This window comes from Coregonus clupeaformis, chromosome 13, assembly GCF_020615455.1.
Source record: "Coregonus clupeaformis isolate EN_2021a chromosome 13, ASM2061545v1, whole genome shotgun sequence".
Lineage (NCBI taxonomy): Eukaryota > Metazoa > Chordata > Actinopteri > Salmoniformes > Salmonidae > Coregonus > Coregonus clupeaformis.
In genome coordinates, this window is record NC_059204.1 from 7,251,798 (window position 1) to 7,271,892 (window position 20,095).

At 44.7% G+C, this 20,095-nt stretch overlaps 1 protein-coding gene across 2 annotated transcripts in view; it reads right to left on the reverse strand.

Moving 5' to 3' along the window:
* Window positions 1-1,332: 1,332 nt before the first annotated feature.
* The window catches only part of LOC123492170 (coronin-6-like), a 103,655-nt gene continuing 84,892 nt past the window's right edge, over window positions 1,333-20,095 (reverse strand). The window contains exons 6-12 of one of the 2 annotated variants that reach the window (XM_045224206.1): window positions 19,757-19,876; window positions 18,998-19,102; window positions 18,186-18,331; window positions 4,417-4,474; window positions 3,899-4,129; window positions 2,760-2,860; window positions 1,333-1,525 (exon numbers count right to left, since the gene is read on the reverse strand). In XM_045224206.1, coding sequence (XP_045080141.1) covers window positions 1,519-1,525; window positions 2,760-2,860; window positions 3,899-4,129; window positions 4,417-4,474; window positions 18,186-18,331; window positions 18,998-19,102; window positions 19,757-19,876 — 768 coding nt within the window. In that variant the 3' untranslated portion in view covers window positions 1,333-1,518. Of the gene's footprint in view, window positions 1,526-2,727; window positions 2,861-3,898; window positions 4,130-4,416; window positions 4,475-18,185; window positions 18,332-18,997; window positions 19,103-19,756; window positions 19,877-20,095 lie in introns of those variants that run through there. The other variant, XM_045224205.1, reaches the window with a different exon arrangement.

Below are 20,095 nucleotides of genomic sequence, written 5' to 3' on the forward strand. Positions count from 1 at the left end.
ATCTCTCTGTACTTTGCTCCGTTCATCTTTCCCTAGATCCTGACTCTAGTCTCCCAGTCCCTGTCGCTGAAAAACATCCCCACAGCATGATGCTGCCACCACCATGCTTCACCATAGGGATGGTGCCAGGTTTCCTCCAGACGTGACGCTTGGCATACAGTCCAAAGAGTTCAATCTTGGTTTCATCAGACGAGGGAATCTTGTTTCTCATGGTCTGAGAGTCCTTTAGGTGCCTTTTGGTAAACTCCAAGCGGCCTCTCATATGCCTTTTACTGAGGAGTGGCTTCCGTCTGGCCACTCTACCATAAAGGCCTGATTGGTGGAGTGCTGCAGAGATGGTTGTCCTTCTGGAAAGTTCTCCCATCTCCACAGAGGAACTCTGGAGCTCTGTCATGTCAGAGTGACCATCGGGTTCTTGGTCACCTCCCTGACCAAGGCCCTTCTCCCCGAATTTCTCAGTTTGGCCGGGCGGCCAGCTCTTAGGAAGAGTCTTGGTGGTTCCAAACTGACGCACTGGCAACTGTGGGACCTTATTTAGACAGGTGTGTGCTTTTCCAAGTCATGTCCAATCAATGGAAACAGGATGCACCTGAGCTCAATTTCAAGTGTCATACCAAGGGGTCTGAATACTTATGTACATAAAGTATTTCTGTTTTTTATTTTTAATAAATGTGTATTATGGGGTATTGTGTGTAGATTGATGAGGAAAACAATTTAATTTAATCAATTTTAGAATAAGGCTGTAATGTAACAATATGTGGAAAAAGTGAAGGGGTCTGAATACTTTCCGAATGCTCTGTATGGTTCCGGTACATTTCTCAAATGTCTGGTAAATTTTAAATGTCAGGCACCTCATTTTCATAATGGAAACCCTGACACACACACACACACACACACACACACACACACACACACACACACACACACAGCCATCAGAGGTTAAACAGTAGCTCTGAGGTCTGGTCATTGATTCTGAGAACAGCAGTAGATTTCACTTTGTTTCTCTCTCTCTCTTGCTGTGTGTGTGTGTGTGTCTGTGTGTGTGTGTCTGTGTGTGTGTGTCTGTGTGTGTGTGTCTGTGTGTGTGTGTCTGTGTGCGTGTGTGTGTGTGTGTGTGTGTGTGTGTGTGTGTGTGTGTGTTTTGTGTGAGCGTGTGTTAGCGTGTGTGTGTGTGTGAGCGTGTGTGTGTGTGTGTGTGAGAGAGATAGGGAGGGAGACTGGGTGATTTGGCGCCACCTTCTGGCCTAATACCTAATAACACACAGCTACCATATAAGCAGCTCCATAAGAAAATGAAACGATGGATGAAACCTTTTTTAAAAAACAGTTTTTATTGTCTCGTCCTTTACAGAACACAAAACTCTTTTTACATTTTTGAAATTTTTATATCGCACTATTTACATTTTGAGAAGGTTGACAGATCCAGAGATGGTAATTACTGAGTGTTGGTCGGCGATGGACGGATAAGGTGTGTGTGTGATCCAGACGCACTTAGAGTGAGAAACCTTTCGGCAAAACCTATCCTCTGAAAACAATAATAAAAAATAAAAAAACACTACAGTTTACTATAGAATACTACAGGACTTACTATAGAATTCTGTATTAAACTGTAGTATACTGTAGAATACTATACTACACATGGTAGTATCCCTCGATCATGTGTAGTACTTAGTATATAATGTTTGTATACTGTAGAATACTATAGTAAATACTACAGTATTATCCACAAAATAACACTGTAGTAAATACTACAATAATATCGGCAAAAACCATTTTTTTATATAGTAAATACAGTATTCAATTTGCATATACCCTGCCCATTCCCCTCCCCCATATTCCAATTTGTGCCACCCATAAGTGAGAAACCTACATGCCAAGTATAGACGATATACTGTCTTCCTTACAGGTTATAGAAAAGAGCGGAAGCGCTGAACTCTGTTCCCAACAGTTTATGGAACATTTGCTCTTTTAGTATTTCTCCAGTAGGTTTCCCACTTCTATGTCAAAGTTAATAAAAACATTTGTGTAAATACTACAGTATCCTACAGTGTGCAAAAACACAACAGTAAATACTACTATTTTTACTACAGTATTTATACTATAATAAACGTTGAATACTACAGTATACTACAGTAAATACTACAGTATTTTTTCATATGGGAACTTTCACAAAATTTCCAGGTTTTCCAAAAATCCTGGTTGGAGTATTCCAGAACTCCGGCTTATTCCCTCCTGATTCCAGAATTCTTCAAACCGGGATTTCTGGAAAACCTGGGAATTTGGGGGAAATGACTGAAATTTTATGACCCTACTAACAACTCACTCACTCACAACCCTTTCCTCATACAGTAAGTTCAACTGACATCTCTCTCTAGGGGCCGAGCATTGGTGTGGTGTGTGTTTTAGTTTTTTGGGGGGTGGACGTTATGTGTGTTTGAAGTTAGGGGTTATTGGGGTTGTTAGGGCGGGATTCATTTAAAGGCAGGTTGCAGCGCTGCACACTGCACTAATGACAATGCGCCTTTAAAGGTCAAGTGCAATGTGCTTGTTGATTGTGCCTTTGATTGAATCACACCCTGGCTGTGTATGTAAGGTCAGTAAGGTTATTGTGCAGTGTGTGTTGGGGTATGTGCATTATGTGTGTGAATGGTGGGTTTGTTGCTATGTGTGTGTGTGTGGGTTGTTACAGTGTGTTTTCACATTGTATTTGTGTGTGTGTGTGGGGGGGGGGGGTGTGTCAGGCTGTGCCGTTGGTGTACTTGGATAGTTTATTCTCCAGGTCACAGATTCTCTTCTCCTGAGACAGAACTGTCGCCTTGAGATTCTGAACTTCCTCCAACAACCGCTCTACCAACTGAGGCTGGGGAGAGGGATGGAGGAAGGAGAGATGGAGGAAGGAGAGATGGAGAGATGGAGGAAGGAAGAGGGGTAAGGAGAGATGGAGGAAGGAAGAGGAGGAAGGAGAGATGGAGGAAGGAAGAGGGGGAAGGAGAGATGGAGGAAGGAAGAAGGAGAAGGAGAGATGGAGGAAGGAAGAGGGGTAAGGAGAGATGGAGGAAGGAAGAGGGGGAAGGAGAGATGGAGGAAGGAAGAGGAGGAAGGAGAGATGGAGGAAGGAAGAGGGGGGAAGGAGAGATGGAAGAAGGGGAAGGAGAGATGGAGGAAGGAAGAGGGGGAAGGAGAGATGAAGGAAGAGGGGGAAGGAGAGATGGAGGAAGGAAGAGGGGGAAGGAGAGATGAAGGAAGCGGGGGAAGGAGAGATGGAGGAAGGGAAAGAGAGGAGTGTAGAAAAAGGTAGGAGATGGAAAGAAGGAGAAAAAAACAAGAAAGAGGTCAGAGACAGGACAGACAAGTCAGACAGGTCAGGGACAGGACAGCTACAGGAGAGACAGGTAGGGGACAGGACAGACAGTTCAGGGAGAGACAGGTCAGGGACGGGACAGCTACAAGACAGACAGTAAGGGACAGACAGGTCAGGGACAGGACAGCTACAGGACAGACAGGTCAGGGACAGGACAGCTACAGGACAGGGACAGGACAGACAGGTCAGGGACAGGACAGACAGGTCAGGAACAGGAGAGACAGGTCAGGGACAGAACAGACAGGTCAGGGACAGGACAGACAGGTCAGGGACAGGACAGACAGGTCAGGGACAGGACAGACAGGTCAGGGACAGGACAGACAGGTCAGGGACAGGTCAGGGACAGAACAGACAGGTCAGGGACAGGAGAGACAGGTCAGGGACAGGACAGACAGGTCAGGGACAGAACAGACAGGTCAGGGACAGAACAGACAGGTCAGGGACAGGATAGACAGGTCAGGGACAGAACAGACAGGTCAGGGACAAGGGTTTTTAGACAAACAGGCATACAGAGGTGATATATTTAGTGTGACTCACGGGCAGGTTGGCTGAGCCGTCGCAGGAAGACATGCTGCGTCTGGGGGTGGGTCTGGAGTCCAGAACATTCTTCCTGGCCACTTTGAGCTCGCGGCTCTTGGGAGGAACGTAGCCGTCCCTCATGGACTGAAGGATGGGGTCCTCATCTTGCCCCTCCAGCCACTCCTCTGGCTCCAGGGCCGGGTCGGGACCCGCCGTGTCTGGATACAGGTCATCCTGGAACAGGTCCGACTGGAGGGGACAGGAGCGGTGGGGTAGATAGTTTTAACAAGCCGTTAATGCAGGGGTGTCAAACTCATAACTCATATTATGGAGGGCCTAGTTTCTGCAGGTTTTTGGTTTTTCCTTTCAATTAAGACCTAGACAACCAGGTGAGGAGAGTTCCTTACTAATTAGTGACCTTAATTCATCAATCAAGTACAAGGGAGGAACGAAACCCCGCAGACACTCGGTCCTCTGTGGAAAGAGTCTGACACGTGTGTTAATGTAAGGAGAGAGGGGGAGAGCGTGTGGCTTACCTTTCTAGGTACTGTCATGGCAATGGGCTCACACTTCTTGTCATGGAGCTTATATAACCTGGAGAACAGTGAAAAGTCCGATTTAGAGAATAGCCACAACAAATACTCTCACATTAGCCTGCTGAGCTAAAGCCTACACATTGCATGTACCTGTGCATAACGTCCATCCCTAATTGTGTTTGTGTGTGTGTGTGTGTTTTGGGTTTATTGGCATGGACCGTGTTACCAAGATTTACCACCCAAACCAACTCTTGGTTCCCGGGATAAATACCTGCGAGAAACTGGTAAATTATAATACATTATTTATATGAACAGCGTGACGTGAAATGGAACTGTTAAATTATATGTGATGTCTAAATCTGGCTTCTCTATGGCCTTCTCTATGCTATCTCTATGATCAATCGTCAACGCTCAGGGTGGGGACAGACAGCTGGTAATTTATTTTCTTGTGACAGGTTCATTTGCTGCAGCATAGCCTATGCTAAAGTAATATTAGGACTGAACGCACGTCTAATTTACACATCTTCATCTTGCTTTCGGGGTCACCTTATTTTGTAATTGTAAAGATTATTATGTTTTTTATTGCAGCTGAAGAGTTTTAAAACAGCCTATCACTCGAATACTGTTGCTTTAAATCAGTGCGACGCGACGCTCTCTCATTCTTTCTCTCGCTCTATCAATTACATTCAAATTGCATCCAAAATAGATAATCCCGTTGAAGATTGATATACAGTGCATTCGAAAGTATTCAGACCCCTTGGACTTTTTCCACATTTTGTTACGTTACAGCGTTATTCTATAATGGATTCGATTGTTTTTTCCCCCTCACATTACCCCATAATGACAAAGCAAAAACAGTTTTTTTGAAATTTTTGCAAATGTATATAAAATAAATAAATAAATATGACATTTACATAAGTATTCAGACCCTTTACTCAGTACTTCTTTTTTTTTTCCTTCTTTTTTTTTGAGGGTAGATGAGCTTTAATATTGCAGATAGATTGTAACTTCCATCAATGTAATTGTCTGCATCACTTCCAATCCCCAATATGTTTTTTTGTCTCGCAAATATACAGTCGTGGTCAAAAGTTTTGAGAATGACACAAGTATTGGTCATCACAAAGTTTGCTGCTTCAGTGTTTTTAGATATTTTTGTCAGATGTTACTATGGTTTTCTGAAGTATAATTACAAGCATTCCATAAGTGTCAAAGGCTTTTATTGACAATTACATTAAGTTTATGCAAAGAGTCAATATTTGCAGTGTTGACCCTTCTTTTTCAAGACCTCTGCAATCCACCCTGGCATGCTGTCAATTAACTTCTGGGCCTCATCCTGACTGATGGCAGCCCATTCTTGCATAATAAATTATTGGAGTTTGTCAGAATACAGTTGAAGTCGGAAGTTTACATACACTTAGGTTGGAGTCATTAAAACTCGTTTTTCAACCACTCCACAAATTTCTTGTTAACAAACTATAGTTTTGGTAAGTCGGTTAGGACATCTACTTTGTGCATGACACAAGTAATTTTTCCAACAATTGCTTACAGACAGATTATTTCACTTATAATTCACTGTATCACAATTCCAGTGGGTCAGAAGTTTACATACACTAAGTTGACTGTGCCTTTAAACAGCTTGGAAAATTCCAGAAAATGATGTCATGGCTTTAAAAGCTTCTGATAGGTTATTTGACATCATATGAGTCAATTGGAGGTGTACCTGTGGATGTATTTCAAGGCCTACTTTCAAACTCAGTTCCTCTTTGCTTGACATCATGGGAAAATCAAAATAAATCAGCCAAGACCTCAGAAAAAAAATAGTAGACCTCCACAAGTCTGGTTCATCCTTGGGAGCAATTTCCAAACGCCTGAAGGTACCACGTTCATCTATATAAACAATAGTACGTAAGTATAAACACCATGGGACCACGCAGCCGTCATACCGCTCAGGAAGGAGACGCGTTGTCTCCTAGAGATGGACGTACTTTGGTGTGAAAAGTGCAAATCAATCCCAGAACAACAGCAAAGGACCTTGTGAAGATGCTGGAAGAAACAGGTACAAAATGATCTATATCCACAGTAAAACGAGTCCTATATCGACATAACCTGAAAGGCCACTCAACAAGGAAGAAGCCACTGCTCCAAAACCGCCATAAAAAACCCAGACTACGGTTTGCAACTGCACATGGGGACGAAGATCGTACTTTTTGGAGAAATGTCCTCTGGTCTGATGAAACAAAAATAGAACTGCTTGGCCATAATGACCATCGTTATGTTTGGAGGGAAAAGGTGGTCCTTGCAAGCCGAAGAACACCATCCCAACCGTGAAGCACGGGGGTGGCAGCATCATGCTGTGGGGGTGCTTTGCTGCAGGAGGGACTGGTGCACTTCACAAAATAGATGGCATCATAAGGAAGGAAAATTATGTGGATATATTGAAGCAACATCTCAAGACATCAGTCAGGAAATTAAAGATTGGTCACAAATGGGTCTTCCAAATGGACAATGACCCCAAGCATACTTCCAAAGTTGTGGCAAAATGGCTTAAGGACAACAAAGTCAAGGTATTGGAGTGGCCATCACAAAGGCCTGACCTCAATCCTATAGAACATTTGTGGGCAGAACTGAAAAAGCCTGTGCGAGCAAGGAGGCCTACAAACCTGACTCAGTTACACCAGCTCTGTCAGGAGGAATGGGCCAAATTTCACCCAACTTATTGTGGGAAGCTTGTGGAAGGCTACCCGACATGTTTGACCCAAGTTAAACCTTTTAAAGCCAATGCTATCAAATACTAATTGAGTTTATGTACACTTCTGACCCACTGGGAATGTGATGAAAGAAATAAAAGCTGAAATAAATCATTCTCTCTACTATTATTCTGACATTTCACATTCTTAAAATAAAGTGGTGATCCTAACTGACCTAAGACAGGGAATTTTTACTAGGATTAAATGTCAGGAATTGTGAAAAACTGAGTTAAAATTTATTTGCGAGATGTATGTAAACTTCAGACAGGGTTTTTGTTTGTCCACCCGCCTCTTGAGGATTGACCACAAGTTCTCAATGGGATTAAGGTCTGGGCAGTTTCCTGGCCATGGACCCAAAATGTCGATGTTTTGTTCCCTGAGCCACTTAGTTATCACTTTTGCCTTATGGCAAGGTGCTCCATCATGCTGGAAAAGGCATTGTTCGTCACCAAACTGTTCTTGGATGGTTGGGAGAACTTGCTCTCGGAGGATGTGTTGGTACCATTCTTTATTCATGGATGTGTTCTTAGGCAAAATTGTGAGTGAGCCCACTCCCTTGGCTGAGAAGCAACCCCACACATGAATGGTCTCAGGATGCTTTACTGTTGGCATGACACAGGACTGATGGTAGCGCTCACCTTGTCTTCTCCGGACAAGGTGTTTTTTTCCGGATGCCCCAAACAATCGGAAAGGGGATTCATCAGGGAAAATGACTTTACCCCAGTCCTCAGCAGTCCAATCCCTGTACCGTTTGCAGAATATCAGTCTGTCCCTAATGTTTTTCCTGAACCCTTCTATTCTCATCGTTTCTACAGATTGTAAATGGATATTATTATTTTTTGCTAAAAGTATTATTATATTATTGATCGATTGACTATGACTTTTCAGATCACCCAGTAGTGCTATCTGCAGGGTTAGCTCCAGGTAAATATTGCAATCCTTTAGCCATTCCTGGACCCGTGTCCAAAAACAAGCTACAAATGGACAGTACCAAAACAAATGATCTAATGATTCTGTACTTTGTTGAAGCACCAGCGATTACAGCCTTGAGTCTTCTTGGGTATGACGCTACAAGCTTGACACACCTGTATTTGGGGAGTTTCTCCCAGACATTCAGAGTCTTGTCCCGAAGACACTCCTGCGTTGTCTTGGCTGTGTGCTTAGGGTCGTTGTCCTGTTGGAAGGTGAACCTTCTCTCCAGTCTGAGGTCCTGAGCGCTCTGGAGCAGGTTTTCATCAAGGATCTCTCTGTACTTCGCTCCATTCATCTTTCCCTCGATCCTGACTAGTCTCCCAGTCCCTGCCACTGAAAAACATCCCCACAGTATGACGCTGCCACCACCATACTTCACTGTAGGGATGGTGTCAGGTTTCCTCCAGACGTGACGCTTGGCATTCAGCTCAAAGAGTTCAATCTTGGTTTCATCAGACCAGAGAATCTTGTTTCTCATGGTCTGAGAGTCTTTAGGTGACTTTTGGCAAACTCCAATCGGGCTGTCATGTGCCTTTTACTGAGGAGTGGCTTCCGTCTGGCCACTCTACCTTAAAGACCTGATTGGAGGAGTGCTACAGAGATGGTTGTCCTTCTGGAAGGAACTCTGGAGCTCGGTCAGAGTGACCATCAGGTTCTTGGTCACCTACCTGACCAAGGCCCTTCTCCCCCAATTGCTCAGTTTGGCCGGGCGGCCAGCTCTTAGGGAAGAGTCTTGGTGGTTCCAAACTTTTTCAATTTAAGAATGATGGAAGCCACTGTGTTCTTGGGGACCTTCAATGCTGCAGAATTTTTTTTGTACCCTTCTCCAGATCAGTGCCTCGACACAATCTTGTCTCGGAGCTCTCCGGACAATTCCTTCGACCTCATGGCTTGGTTTTTGCTCTGACATGCACTGTCAACTGTGGGACCTTATATAGACAGGTGTGTGCCTTTCCAAATCATGTCCAATGAATTGAATTTACCACAGGTGGACTCAAATCAAGTTCTAGAAACATCTCAAGGACGATCAATGGAAACAGGTTGCACCTGAGCTCAATTTCAAGTCTCATTGCAAAGGGTCTGAATACTTATGTAAATAAGGTATTTCTGTTTATTTTTAATAAATCTGCAAAAATTATAAAAACCTGTTTTCGCTTTGTCATTATGGGGTATTGTGTGTAGATTGAGGAGGAAACATGTTTATTTAATCCATTTTAGGATAAGGCTGTAACGTAACAAAATGTGGGAAAAGTCAAGGGGTCTGAATACTTTAGGAATGCACTGTGTATATATATATATATATATATATATATATATATATATATATATATATATATACAGTGGGGAAAAAAAGTATTTAGTCAGCCACCAATTGTGCAAGTTCTCCCACTTAAAAAGATGAGAGAGGCCTGTCATTTTCATCATAGGTACACGTCAACTATGACAGACAAATTGAGGAAAAAAAATCCAGAAAATCACATTGTAGGATTTTTAATGAATTTATTTGCAAATTATGGTGGAAAATAAGTATTTGGTCACCTACAAACAAGCAAGATTTCTGGCTCTCACAGACCTGTAACTTCTTCTTTAAGAGGCTCCTCTGTCCTCCACTCGTTACCTGTATTAATGGCACCTGTTTGAACTTGTTATCAGTATAAAGACACCTGTCCACAACCTCAAACAGTCACACTCCAAACTCCACTATGGTCAAGACCAAAGAGCTGTCAAAGGACACCAGAAACAAAATTGTAGACCTGCACCAGGCTGGGAAGACTGAATATGCAATAGGTAAGCAGCTTGGTTTGAAGAAATCAACTGTGGGAGCAATTATTAGGAAATGGAAGACATACAAGACCACTGATAATCTCCCTCGATCTGGGGCTCCACGCAAGATCTCACCCCGTGGGGTCAAAATGATCACAAGAACGGTGAGCAAAAATCCCAGAACCACACGGGGGACCTAGTGAATGACCTGCAGAGAGCTGGGACCAAAGTAACAAAGCCTACCATCAGTAACACACTACTCCGCCAGGGACTCAAATCCTGCTTTGCCAGACGTGTCCCCCCTGCTTAAGTCCAGGCCCGTCTGAAGTTTGCTAGAGTGCATTTGGATGATCCAGAAGAGGATTGGGAGAATGTCATATGGTCAGATGAAACCAAAATATAACTTTTTGGTAAAACTCAACTCATCGTGTTTGGAGGACAAAGAATGCTGAGTTGCATCCAAAGAACACCATACCTACTGTGAAGCATGGGGGTGGAAACTTCATGCTTTGGGGCTGTTTTTTCTGCAAAGGGACCAGGACGACTGATCCGTGTAAAGGAAAGAATGAATGGGGCCATGTATCGTGAGATTTTGAGTGAAAACCTCCTACCATCAGCAAGGGCATTGAAGATGAAACGTGGCTGGGTCTTTTAGCATGACAATGATCCCAAACACACCTCCCGGGCAACGAAGGAGTGACTTCGTAAGAAGCATTTCAAGGTCCTGGAGTGGCCTAGCCAGTCTCCAGATCTCAACCCCATAGAAAATCTTTGGAGGGAGTTGAAAGTCCGTGTTGCCCAGCGACAGCCCCAAAACATCACTGCTCTAGAGGAGATCTGCATGGAGGAATGGGCCAAAATACCAGCAACAGTGTGTGAAAACCTTGTGAAGACTTACAGAAAACGTTTGACCTGTGTCATTGCCAACAAGGGGTATATAACAAAGTATTGAGAAACTTTTGTTATTGACCAAATACTTATTTTCCACCATAATTTGCAAATAAATTCATTAAAAATCCTACAATGTGATTTTCTGGATTTTTTTTCTCATTTGTCTGTCATAGTTGACATGTACCTATGATGAAAATTACAGGCCTCTCTCATCTTTTTAAGTGGGAGAACTTGCACAATTAGTGGCTGACTAAATACTTTTTTTCCCCACTGTATATACACATACTGGTAACTGCCAAAATTAAGGAAACACTTGAGTAAATGAGAGTTCTGGTGGATCTGTTATGGTGTGGGTAGGGGAGGGAATGGCCGGCAGGGATGTAGCTCAGTTGGTAGAGCATGGTGTTTGCAACTCCAGGGTTGTGGGTTCGATTCCCACGGGGGGCCAGTATGAAAAATAATAAAATAATGTATGCACTCACTAACTGTAAGTCGCTCTGGATAAGAGCGTCTGCTAAATGACAAAAATGTAAATGTAAAATGTGTGGGGTGCATTTTCCTGGCGTGGTTAAGGTCCACTCAACCCCTTAAACACCAATAAATACGCAGCCATTCTGAGTGATCACCTTCAACCTATGGTAGAATAATTTCTATCCAGGATGACAATGCCCCCATCCACAGGGCACGAGTGGTTTTGATGAGCATGAAAGCAATGTAGGCCGTCCCAACCCAATTCAACACCTATGGGAGATTCTGGACCGTCCCAACCCAATTCAACACCTATGGGAGATTCTGGGCCGTCCCAACCCAATTCAACACCTATGGGAGATTCTGGGCCGTCCCAACCCAATTCAACACCTATGGGAGATTCTGGACCGTCCCAACCCAATTCAACACCTATGGGAGATTCTGGGCCGTCCCAACCCAATTCAACACCTATGGGAGATTCTGGGCCGTCCCAACCCAATTCAACACCTATGGGAGATTCTGGACCGTCCCAACCCAATTCAACACCTATGGGAGATTCTGGACCGTCCCAACCCAATTCAACACCTATGGGAGATTCTGGACCGTCCCAACCCAATTCAACACCTATGGGAGATTCTGGACCGTCCCAACCCAATTCAACACCTATGGGAGATTCTGGACCGTCCCAACCCAATTCAACACCTATGGGAGATTCTGGACCGTCCCAACCCAATTCAACACCTATGGGAGATTCTGGACCGTCCCAACCCAATTCAACACCTATGGGAGATTCTGGGCCGTCCCAACCCAATTCAACACCTATGGGAGATTCTGGACCGTCCCAACCCAATTCAACACCTATGGGAGATTCTGGACCGTCCCAACCCAATTCAACACCTATGGGAGATTCTGGAGCGGGCGCCTGACACAGCCATCAACAAAACACCAAATTATGAAATTTCTCGTGGAAGAATGATGTCACAGCACTCCGATAGAGTTCCAGAATCTATGCCAAGGTTCTGGTGGCTCGTGGTGGCTCGTGGTGGCCCAAAGCCCTATTAAGACAGTCTATGTTGGTGTTTCCCTTTATTTTGGCAGTTACCTGTATATAGATGTCTACCTACCTCTTTCAGGTAATAGATTGAATGCATTATTATCCATTTATATATTTATCTAATGAATGGTTGGTTTAATAGGCATAAAGCTTCTAACTTATAGCCTCATCTGTCTTCATGTTCACTTGCGCAATAGGCACCTCCGCTCCACTGGCCTCTCTCCTTCTTAGCTCTTGGAGGCCCAGGAAAAAGCTAGACTAGAATAGCTTGTTGGATATTGTTTTTATACTAATAGACTATTCGAAAACGGAATGCAAGCTTGCTCTTGTTTGCTGAATGTTAAACACAGCAGCCAAAAGAACTCGTGGGGAGTTTGAGAGAAGAGAGAATGTGCGATGGCGGTAAGCAGTTATTTATTCAGACCCATAACCATTCAATCTTCGTGAAGAGAAGCGAAAGCCTTCTGCATCTAATTCTAGTCCAACATTATTCAAGGATGTCATTTAGAATGATGAAGATAAGGACAACAAAAGTTATTTAATTTAACTGTTGAGAGAGAGGAAGGAATGAAACCCGCCTCACTCAATGTGGAATGGATTCTATTATTTACTCACCTTTATCTAGAATCTCCAGTTGAAACTAGCCAGCCAGCTAACTAGCTAACTAGCTACTTGCTATTAGCCACCGTTAGCGGTTTTTCACTAGCAAGCTTAGGTTTACCTCCACTGTACTCATATCCTTCCATATCCTTGTCTGTACATAATGCCCTGAATATTTTCTACAACGCCCGGAAATCTGCCCCTCTTCTCTGTACCCAATGCACTAGAAGACCAGTTCTTAAAGCCTTTAGCCGTATCCTTATTCCAGTCCTCCTCTGTTCCCCTGGTGATGTAGAGGCTAACCCAGGCCCTGCAGCCCACAGTATCACTCCTACTCCCCAGGAGCTATCATTTGTTGACTTCTGTAACCGTAAAAGCCTTGGTTTTCAGCACGTTAACATCAGAAGCCTACTTCCTAAGTTTGAGTTATTCACTGCGTTAGCACACTCCGCCAACCCTGATGTTCTAGCAGTGTCTGAATCCAAAAATTCTGAAATTTCCAACCCCAACTACAACATTTTCCGTCTAGATAGAACTGCCAAAGGGGGTGGAGTTGCAATCTACTGTAGAGATAGCCTGCAGAGCTCTATCATATTATTCAGGTCTGTGCCCAAAGAGTTTGAGCTTCTACTTCTAAAAATCCACCTTTCCAGAAATAAGTATCTCACTGTTGCCGCTTGCTCCAGACCCCCCTCAGCCCCCAGCTGTGCCCTGGACACCATATGTGAATTGATTGCCCCCCATTTATCCTCAGAGTTCGTACTGCTTGGTGACCTAAATTGGGATATGCAACTTGCCCATGCCCCCCGCCCTTCTCCTTCACACAAATTCAGACAGCTGATGTTCTGAAAGAGCTGCAAAATCTGAACCCCTACGAATCATCTGGGCTAGACAATCTGGACCCTTTCTTTCTAAAACTAGCCGCCGAAATTGTCGCAACCCCTATTACTAGCCTGTTCAACCTCTCTTTCGTAACGTCTGAGATCCCCAGAGATTGGAAAGCTGCCGCGGTCATCCCCCTCTTCAAAGGGGGTGACACTCTAGATCCAAACTGTTACAGACCTATATCCATCCTGCCCTGCCTTTCGAAAGTTTTTGAAAGCCAAGTTAACAAACAGATCACCGACCATTTCGAATCCCACCGTACCTTCTCCACTATGCAATCCGGTTTCCGAGCTGGTCATGGGTGCACCTCAGCCACGCTCAAGGTCCTAAACAATATTATAATCGAGATCGATAATAAACAGTACTGTGCAGCCGTCTTCATCGACCTGGCCAAGGCTTTCGACTCTGTCAACCACCGCATTCTTATTGGCAGACTAAATAGCCTTGGTTTCTCAAATGACTGCCTCGCCTGGTTCACCAACTACTTCTTAGATAGAGTTCAATGTGTCAAATCGAAGGGCCTGTTGTCTGGACCTATGGCAGTCTCTATGGGGGTGCCACAGGGTTCAATTCTTGGGCCGACTCTTTTCTCTGTGTATATCAATGATGTCGCTCTTGCTGCTGGTGACTCTCAGATCCACGTATACGCAGACGACACCATTTTGTATACATCTGGCCCTTCATTGGACACTGTGTTAACAAACCTCCAAACGAGCTTCAATGCCATACAACACTCCTTCAGTAGCCTCCAACTGCTCTTAAACACTAGTAAAACTAAATGCATGCTCTTCAATCGAACGCTGCTGGCACCCGCCCATCCGACTAGAATCACTACTCGACGGGTCTGACCTAGAGTATGTGGACAACTACAAATACCTAGGTGTCTGGTTAGACTGTAAACTCTCCTTCCAGACTCACATTAAGAATCTCCAATCCAAAGTTAAATCTAGAATCGGCTTCCTATTTCGCAACAAAGCCTCCTTCACTCATGCTGCCAAACATGCCCTCGTAAAACTGACTATCCTACCGATCCTTGACTTCGGCGATGTCATTTACAAAATAGCCTCCAACACTCTACTCAGCAAATTGGATGTAGTCTATCACAGTGCCATCCGTTTTGTCACCAAAGCCCCACACACTACCCACCACTGTGACCTGTATGCTCTTGTTGGCTGGTCCTCACTACATATTCGTCGCCAAACCCACTGGCTCCAGGCCATCTATAAATCACTGCTAGGCAAATCCCCGCCTTATCTTAGCTCCTTGGTCACCATAGCAACACCCACCCGTAGTATGCATTCCAGCAGATATATCTCACTGGTCATCCCCAAAGCCAACACCTCCTTTGGCCGCCATTCCTTCCAGTTCTCTGCTGCCAATGACTGGAACGAATTGCAAAAATCTCTGAAGCTGGAGACTCTTATCTCCCTCACTAACTTTAAGCATCAGTTGTCAGAGCACCTTACCGATCACTGCACACAGCCCATCTGAAATTAGCCCACCCAACTACCTCATCCCCATATTGTTATTTATTTTGCTAATTTGCACCCCAGTATCTCTATTTGCACATCATCTCTTGCACATCTATCATTCCAGTGTTAATACTAGTTGTAATTATTTTGCACTATAGCCTATTTATTGCCTTAGCTCCATAACTTGCTACATTTGCATTTACATTTAAATGTTTAGTCATTTAGCAACACTCTTATCCAGAGCGACTTACAGGAGCAATTAGGGTTAAGTGCCTTGCTCAAGGGCACATCGACAGATTGTTTTTATCGCACTGCTTTGCTTTATCTTGGCCAGGTCACAGTTGTAAATGAGAACTTGTTCTCAACTGGCTTACCTGGTTAAATAAAGGTTAAATAAATAAAACAAGTTATTAAATGATCAGTTGCTACAGACCTGCCTGATTATTGCCCAAGATGATGGATATACTGACAAGATACTCGTCTCTCCGCCTTAACAATGGGAGTCGTTGTCCACAAAGCGGCTGTCTAGCTCCCGGCTATCCTTTCTTTGGCTTTGGTGAAATTAAAATTAAAATAAAATTAAAATAGCCTATCATATCCGATTAGGCAACGGCACAATCATTTGGGCTTTTTTTGAGCTTGGGCTCATAAAATGTCTTTTAATGTAGGGCTCATCTGGCTCAGGTAGCAACAGGGTTGAATTTTCATGCTGATCAAAGCTCTAATCAAATCTAGACATATTGATATGCTTTATAATGCTTTTTGAATGACACTTCCGGTTTTGGAGGGTTACCCGGCAGAAAAGGGATTTATTCTTGGGATGGAACATTGGGAAAATACTGGAGAAATATAAATAATCAACCCCACACTATTAGAAGTAAAGGTGCCTGGAATAAATAAATATATACAATAAAAAAAATAAAAAAATAATAATGTATGCAGATAAGAGCGTCTGCTAAATGAAAAAAAATAAATAATAATTTTGGGTTGCCACATCGACGGAACCTTTCCAGTTCAAAAAGGGTCTTCAAGGAACCCCTGTGTAAAGGTTCAAACCGGAACCTTTTTGTGATGGGAGGGGTTACATTTTGAACCTTTTTAATAACATATTGTAGAGGCGTGGCTTATTGGAGGCGTGCCTTTCAGATTGTGATTTTTGGGCACCTGTTAGTGTAAATGTCATTCCTGTTCATCATGTTATGTTTATACACTGAACATTTTTATTTTCCTTTAATATTGATGCATATTAAATAATCAAATTGAATTGTATTGTATTTGTCACATGCGGCGTATACAACAGGTGTAGACCTTTACCGTGAAATGCTTACGAGCCCTTAACCAACAATGCAGAGTTTAAAAAAAAAAAGTAAGTAAGAAAACATTTGCTAAATAAACTATAGGAAAAATAGTAACACAATAAAATAACAATAACGAGACTACATACAAGGTACGGGTTAGTCGAAGGTAATTTAGGTAATATGTACATGTAGGTAGAGTTAAAGTGACCATGCATAGATAATAAACAGAGAGTAGCAGCAGCGTATGTGAAGAGTGTGAAAGAATGTGTGTGTGTGTGTGTGTGTGTGTGGCGTCAATATGCATGTGTGTGTGTGTGTTTTGTGTGTGTTTGTGTTGGAGTGTCAGGGTAGTATGTGTGTTTTGTGTGTGTGTGTGTGTGTGTGTGTTGGAGTGTCAGTGTAGTATGTGTGAGTGTGTGTGTGTGTTGGAGTGTCAGGGTAGTATGTGTGTGTGTGTGTGTGTGTGTGTGTGTGTTGGAGTGTCAGTGTAGTATGTGTGAGTGTGTGTGTGTGTGTGTGTGTGTTGGAGTGTCAGGGTAGTATGTGTGTGTGTGTGTGTGTGTGTGTGTGTGTGTGTGTGTGTGTGTGTGTGTGTGTGTGGAGTGTCAGGGTAGTATGTGTGAGTGTGTGTGTGTGTGTGTGTGTTGGAGTGTCAGTGTAGTGTGTGTGTGTGTGTGTGTGTGTGTGTGTGTGTGTATGTGTGTGTGTGTGTGTGTTGGAGTGTCAGGGTAGTATGTGTGAGTGTGAGTGGTTATAGTCCAGTGAGTCTACATCGAGCCTGTGTAAGAGAGTCAGTAGAATAAAAACAGGGGGTGAATGCAGATAGTCTGGGTAGCCATTTTGATGAACTGTCCAGAAGTCTTATGGCTTGGTGGTAGAAGCTGTTCAGTGTCCTGTTGGTTCCAGACTTGGTGCGTCAGTACTGCTTGCCGTGCGGTAGCAGAGAGAACGGTCTATGACTTGGGTGACTGGAGTCTTTGACAATTTTGTGATGTACTGGGCCGTACGCACTACCCTCTGCAGCGCCTTGCGGTCAGATGCCGAGCAGTTGCCATACCAGGCGGTGATGCAACCAGTCAGGATACTCTCTGGTGCAGCTGTAGAAACTTTTGAGGTCCCGTGCCAAATCTTTTCAGCCTCCTGAGGGGGAAGAGGCGTTGTCGTGGCCTCTTCAAGACCGTGTTGGTGTGTTTGGACCATGATAGGACTTTAGTGATGTGGACACCGAGGAACTTGAAGCTCTCGACCCGCTCCACTAAAGCCCTGTCGATGTGAATGGGGGCGTGCTCGGCCGGTTCCTTGAGGATCTCCAGGGGTTCCTTGAGGATGTCCAGGGGTTCCTTGAGGATCTCCAGGGGTTCCTTGAGGATCTCCAGGGGTTTCTTGAGGATCTCCAGGGGTTCCTTGAGGATCTCCAGGGGTTCCTTGAGGATCTCCATGGGTTCCTTGAGGATCTCCAGGGGTTCCTTGAGGATCTCCAGGGGTTCCTTGAGGATCTCCAGGGGTTTCTTGAGGATCTACAGGGGTTTCTTGAGGATCTCCAGGGGTTCCTTGAGTGTAGTGTGTGTGTGTGTGTGTGTGTGTGTGTGTGTGTGTGTGTGTGTGTGCATTCTCCTACCTGGCAATCTCACACTTGCTGACATCCATTCCTCTCTTGGGCATGAAGCCCATCCCCCTCTGAGGCTCCTTGCTGCTGAAGGTACTGAGGTAGTGGACATAGGGAGGTTCCTCTGTTATTTCAAAGTACCGGATACTACTGTCCCCCTGGAGAGGAGGGGAGGGGAGGAGAGAGCAGAGAAGAGAATGGTGGGGAGGTGAGGTGAGGGGAGAGGAGATGAGAGGAGGGGAGGTTAGGAGGGGTGGGGTGGGGAGAGGAGGGGTTGGGAGGGGAGAGCAGGGAGGTGAGGAGAGGAGGGGGTGGGGTGGGGCGAGGAGGGGTGGGGTGGGGCGAGGAGGGATTGGGAGGGGAGAGGAGGCGAGGGTAAAGGAGAGGGAGGGTAAAGGAGAGGGGAGGGTAAATGAGAGGGGAGGGTAAATGAGAGGGGAGGGTAAAGGAGAGGGGAGGGTAAAGGAGAGGGGAGGGTAAATGAGAGGGTAGAGGAGAGGAGAGGGTAGAGGAGGGGAAGGGAGAGGACAACATTATTTACTACTAAAGCATGTGTCAAACTCATTCCACGGAGGGCCGAGTGTCTGCGGGTTTCCACTCCTCTCTTGTACTTGATTGATGAATTATGGTCACTAATTAGTAAAGAACTCCCCTCACTTGGTTGTCTAGGTCTTAACTGAAAGGAAAAGCCCAAAACCTGCAGACGCTAGGCCCTCCACGGAATGAGTTGGACACCCCTGATCTAAAGGCAGATGGAGAGGATTTACAGCACTAGTAGTAGTAGAGGAGGCAGTATCTACTGTCACAGGGGGATAACTTCCTACCTTTCCACAGAGGTAAACCATGTTGGTGTCTGGGTCGTAGTATGGTAGCAACACACCGTTACTTGTGTCCAACTCCAACAGTGCAATAGGTTCCTCAAACTGTGTCTGCAGAAAGATTAGAAAAACATATGATTGATGTTCATTGTCCTTCAAGAGATACGAGTCAGAGATATGAATGTGTCTGTCCATACCTGTCCTGACTGTGTGTGTCCTGACTGTGTGTGTGTCCTGACTGTGTGTGTGTCCTGTCTGTGTGTGTCCTGACTGTGTGTGTGTGTCCTGTCTGTGTGTGTCCTGTCTGTGTGTGTCCTGACTGTGTGTGTGTGTCCTGTCTGTGTGTGTCCTGTCTGTGTGTCCTGACTGTGTGTCCTGACTGTGTGTCCTGACTGTGTGTGTGTCCTGACTGTGTGTATGTCCTGACTGTGTGTATGTCCTGACTGTGTGTGTGTCCTGACTGTGTGTGTGTCCTGACTGTGTGTATGTCCTGACTGTGTGTATGTCCTGACTGTGTGTGTGTCCTGACTGTGTGTGTGTCCTGTCTGTGTGTGTGTCCTGACTGTGTGTATGTCCTGACTGTGTGTGTGTCCTGACTGTGTGTGTGTCCTGTCTGTGTGTGTGTCCTGACTGTGTGTATGTCCTGACTGTGTGTGTGTCCTGACTGTGTGTGTGTCCTGTCTGTGTGTGTCCTGACTGTGTGTGTCCTGACTGTGTGTGTCCTGACTGTGTGTGTGTATGTGTCGGCTTGTGTATGTGTGTTACCGGGTCCCACAGGCCCAGCTCTCTCTGGCTCATCCTGGTGAAGCCGGTAGTGAACAGGTTTCCGTCTCTGGTGAAGATGGCCCTCATTGGTCGGATCCCCTCATGTGGAGTCATCCTCTCCTATTGGACAGAACGGAGAAGCCAGACATCACTAACAGAGTACAGAGACTGGATTTAATCTGAGGCGTGTTGTAGTGAGCTTGACATTTACAGGTCATTTCCAATTGAGCCGTCATGTGCAGCTTTTACCATGAACGCAATCTCCGCGAAAACGGGAGCATTGACGACAGCACTTTACAACGCAACTCGGATTGAATCCTGGCCTTATTACTGGGCCCA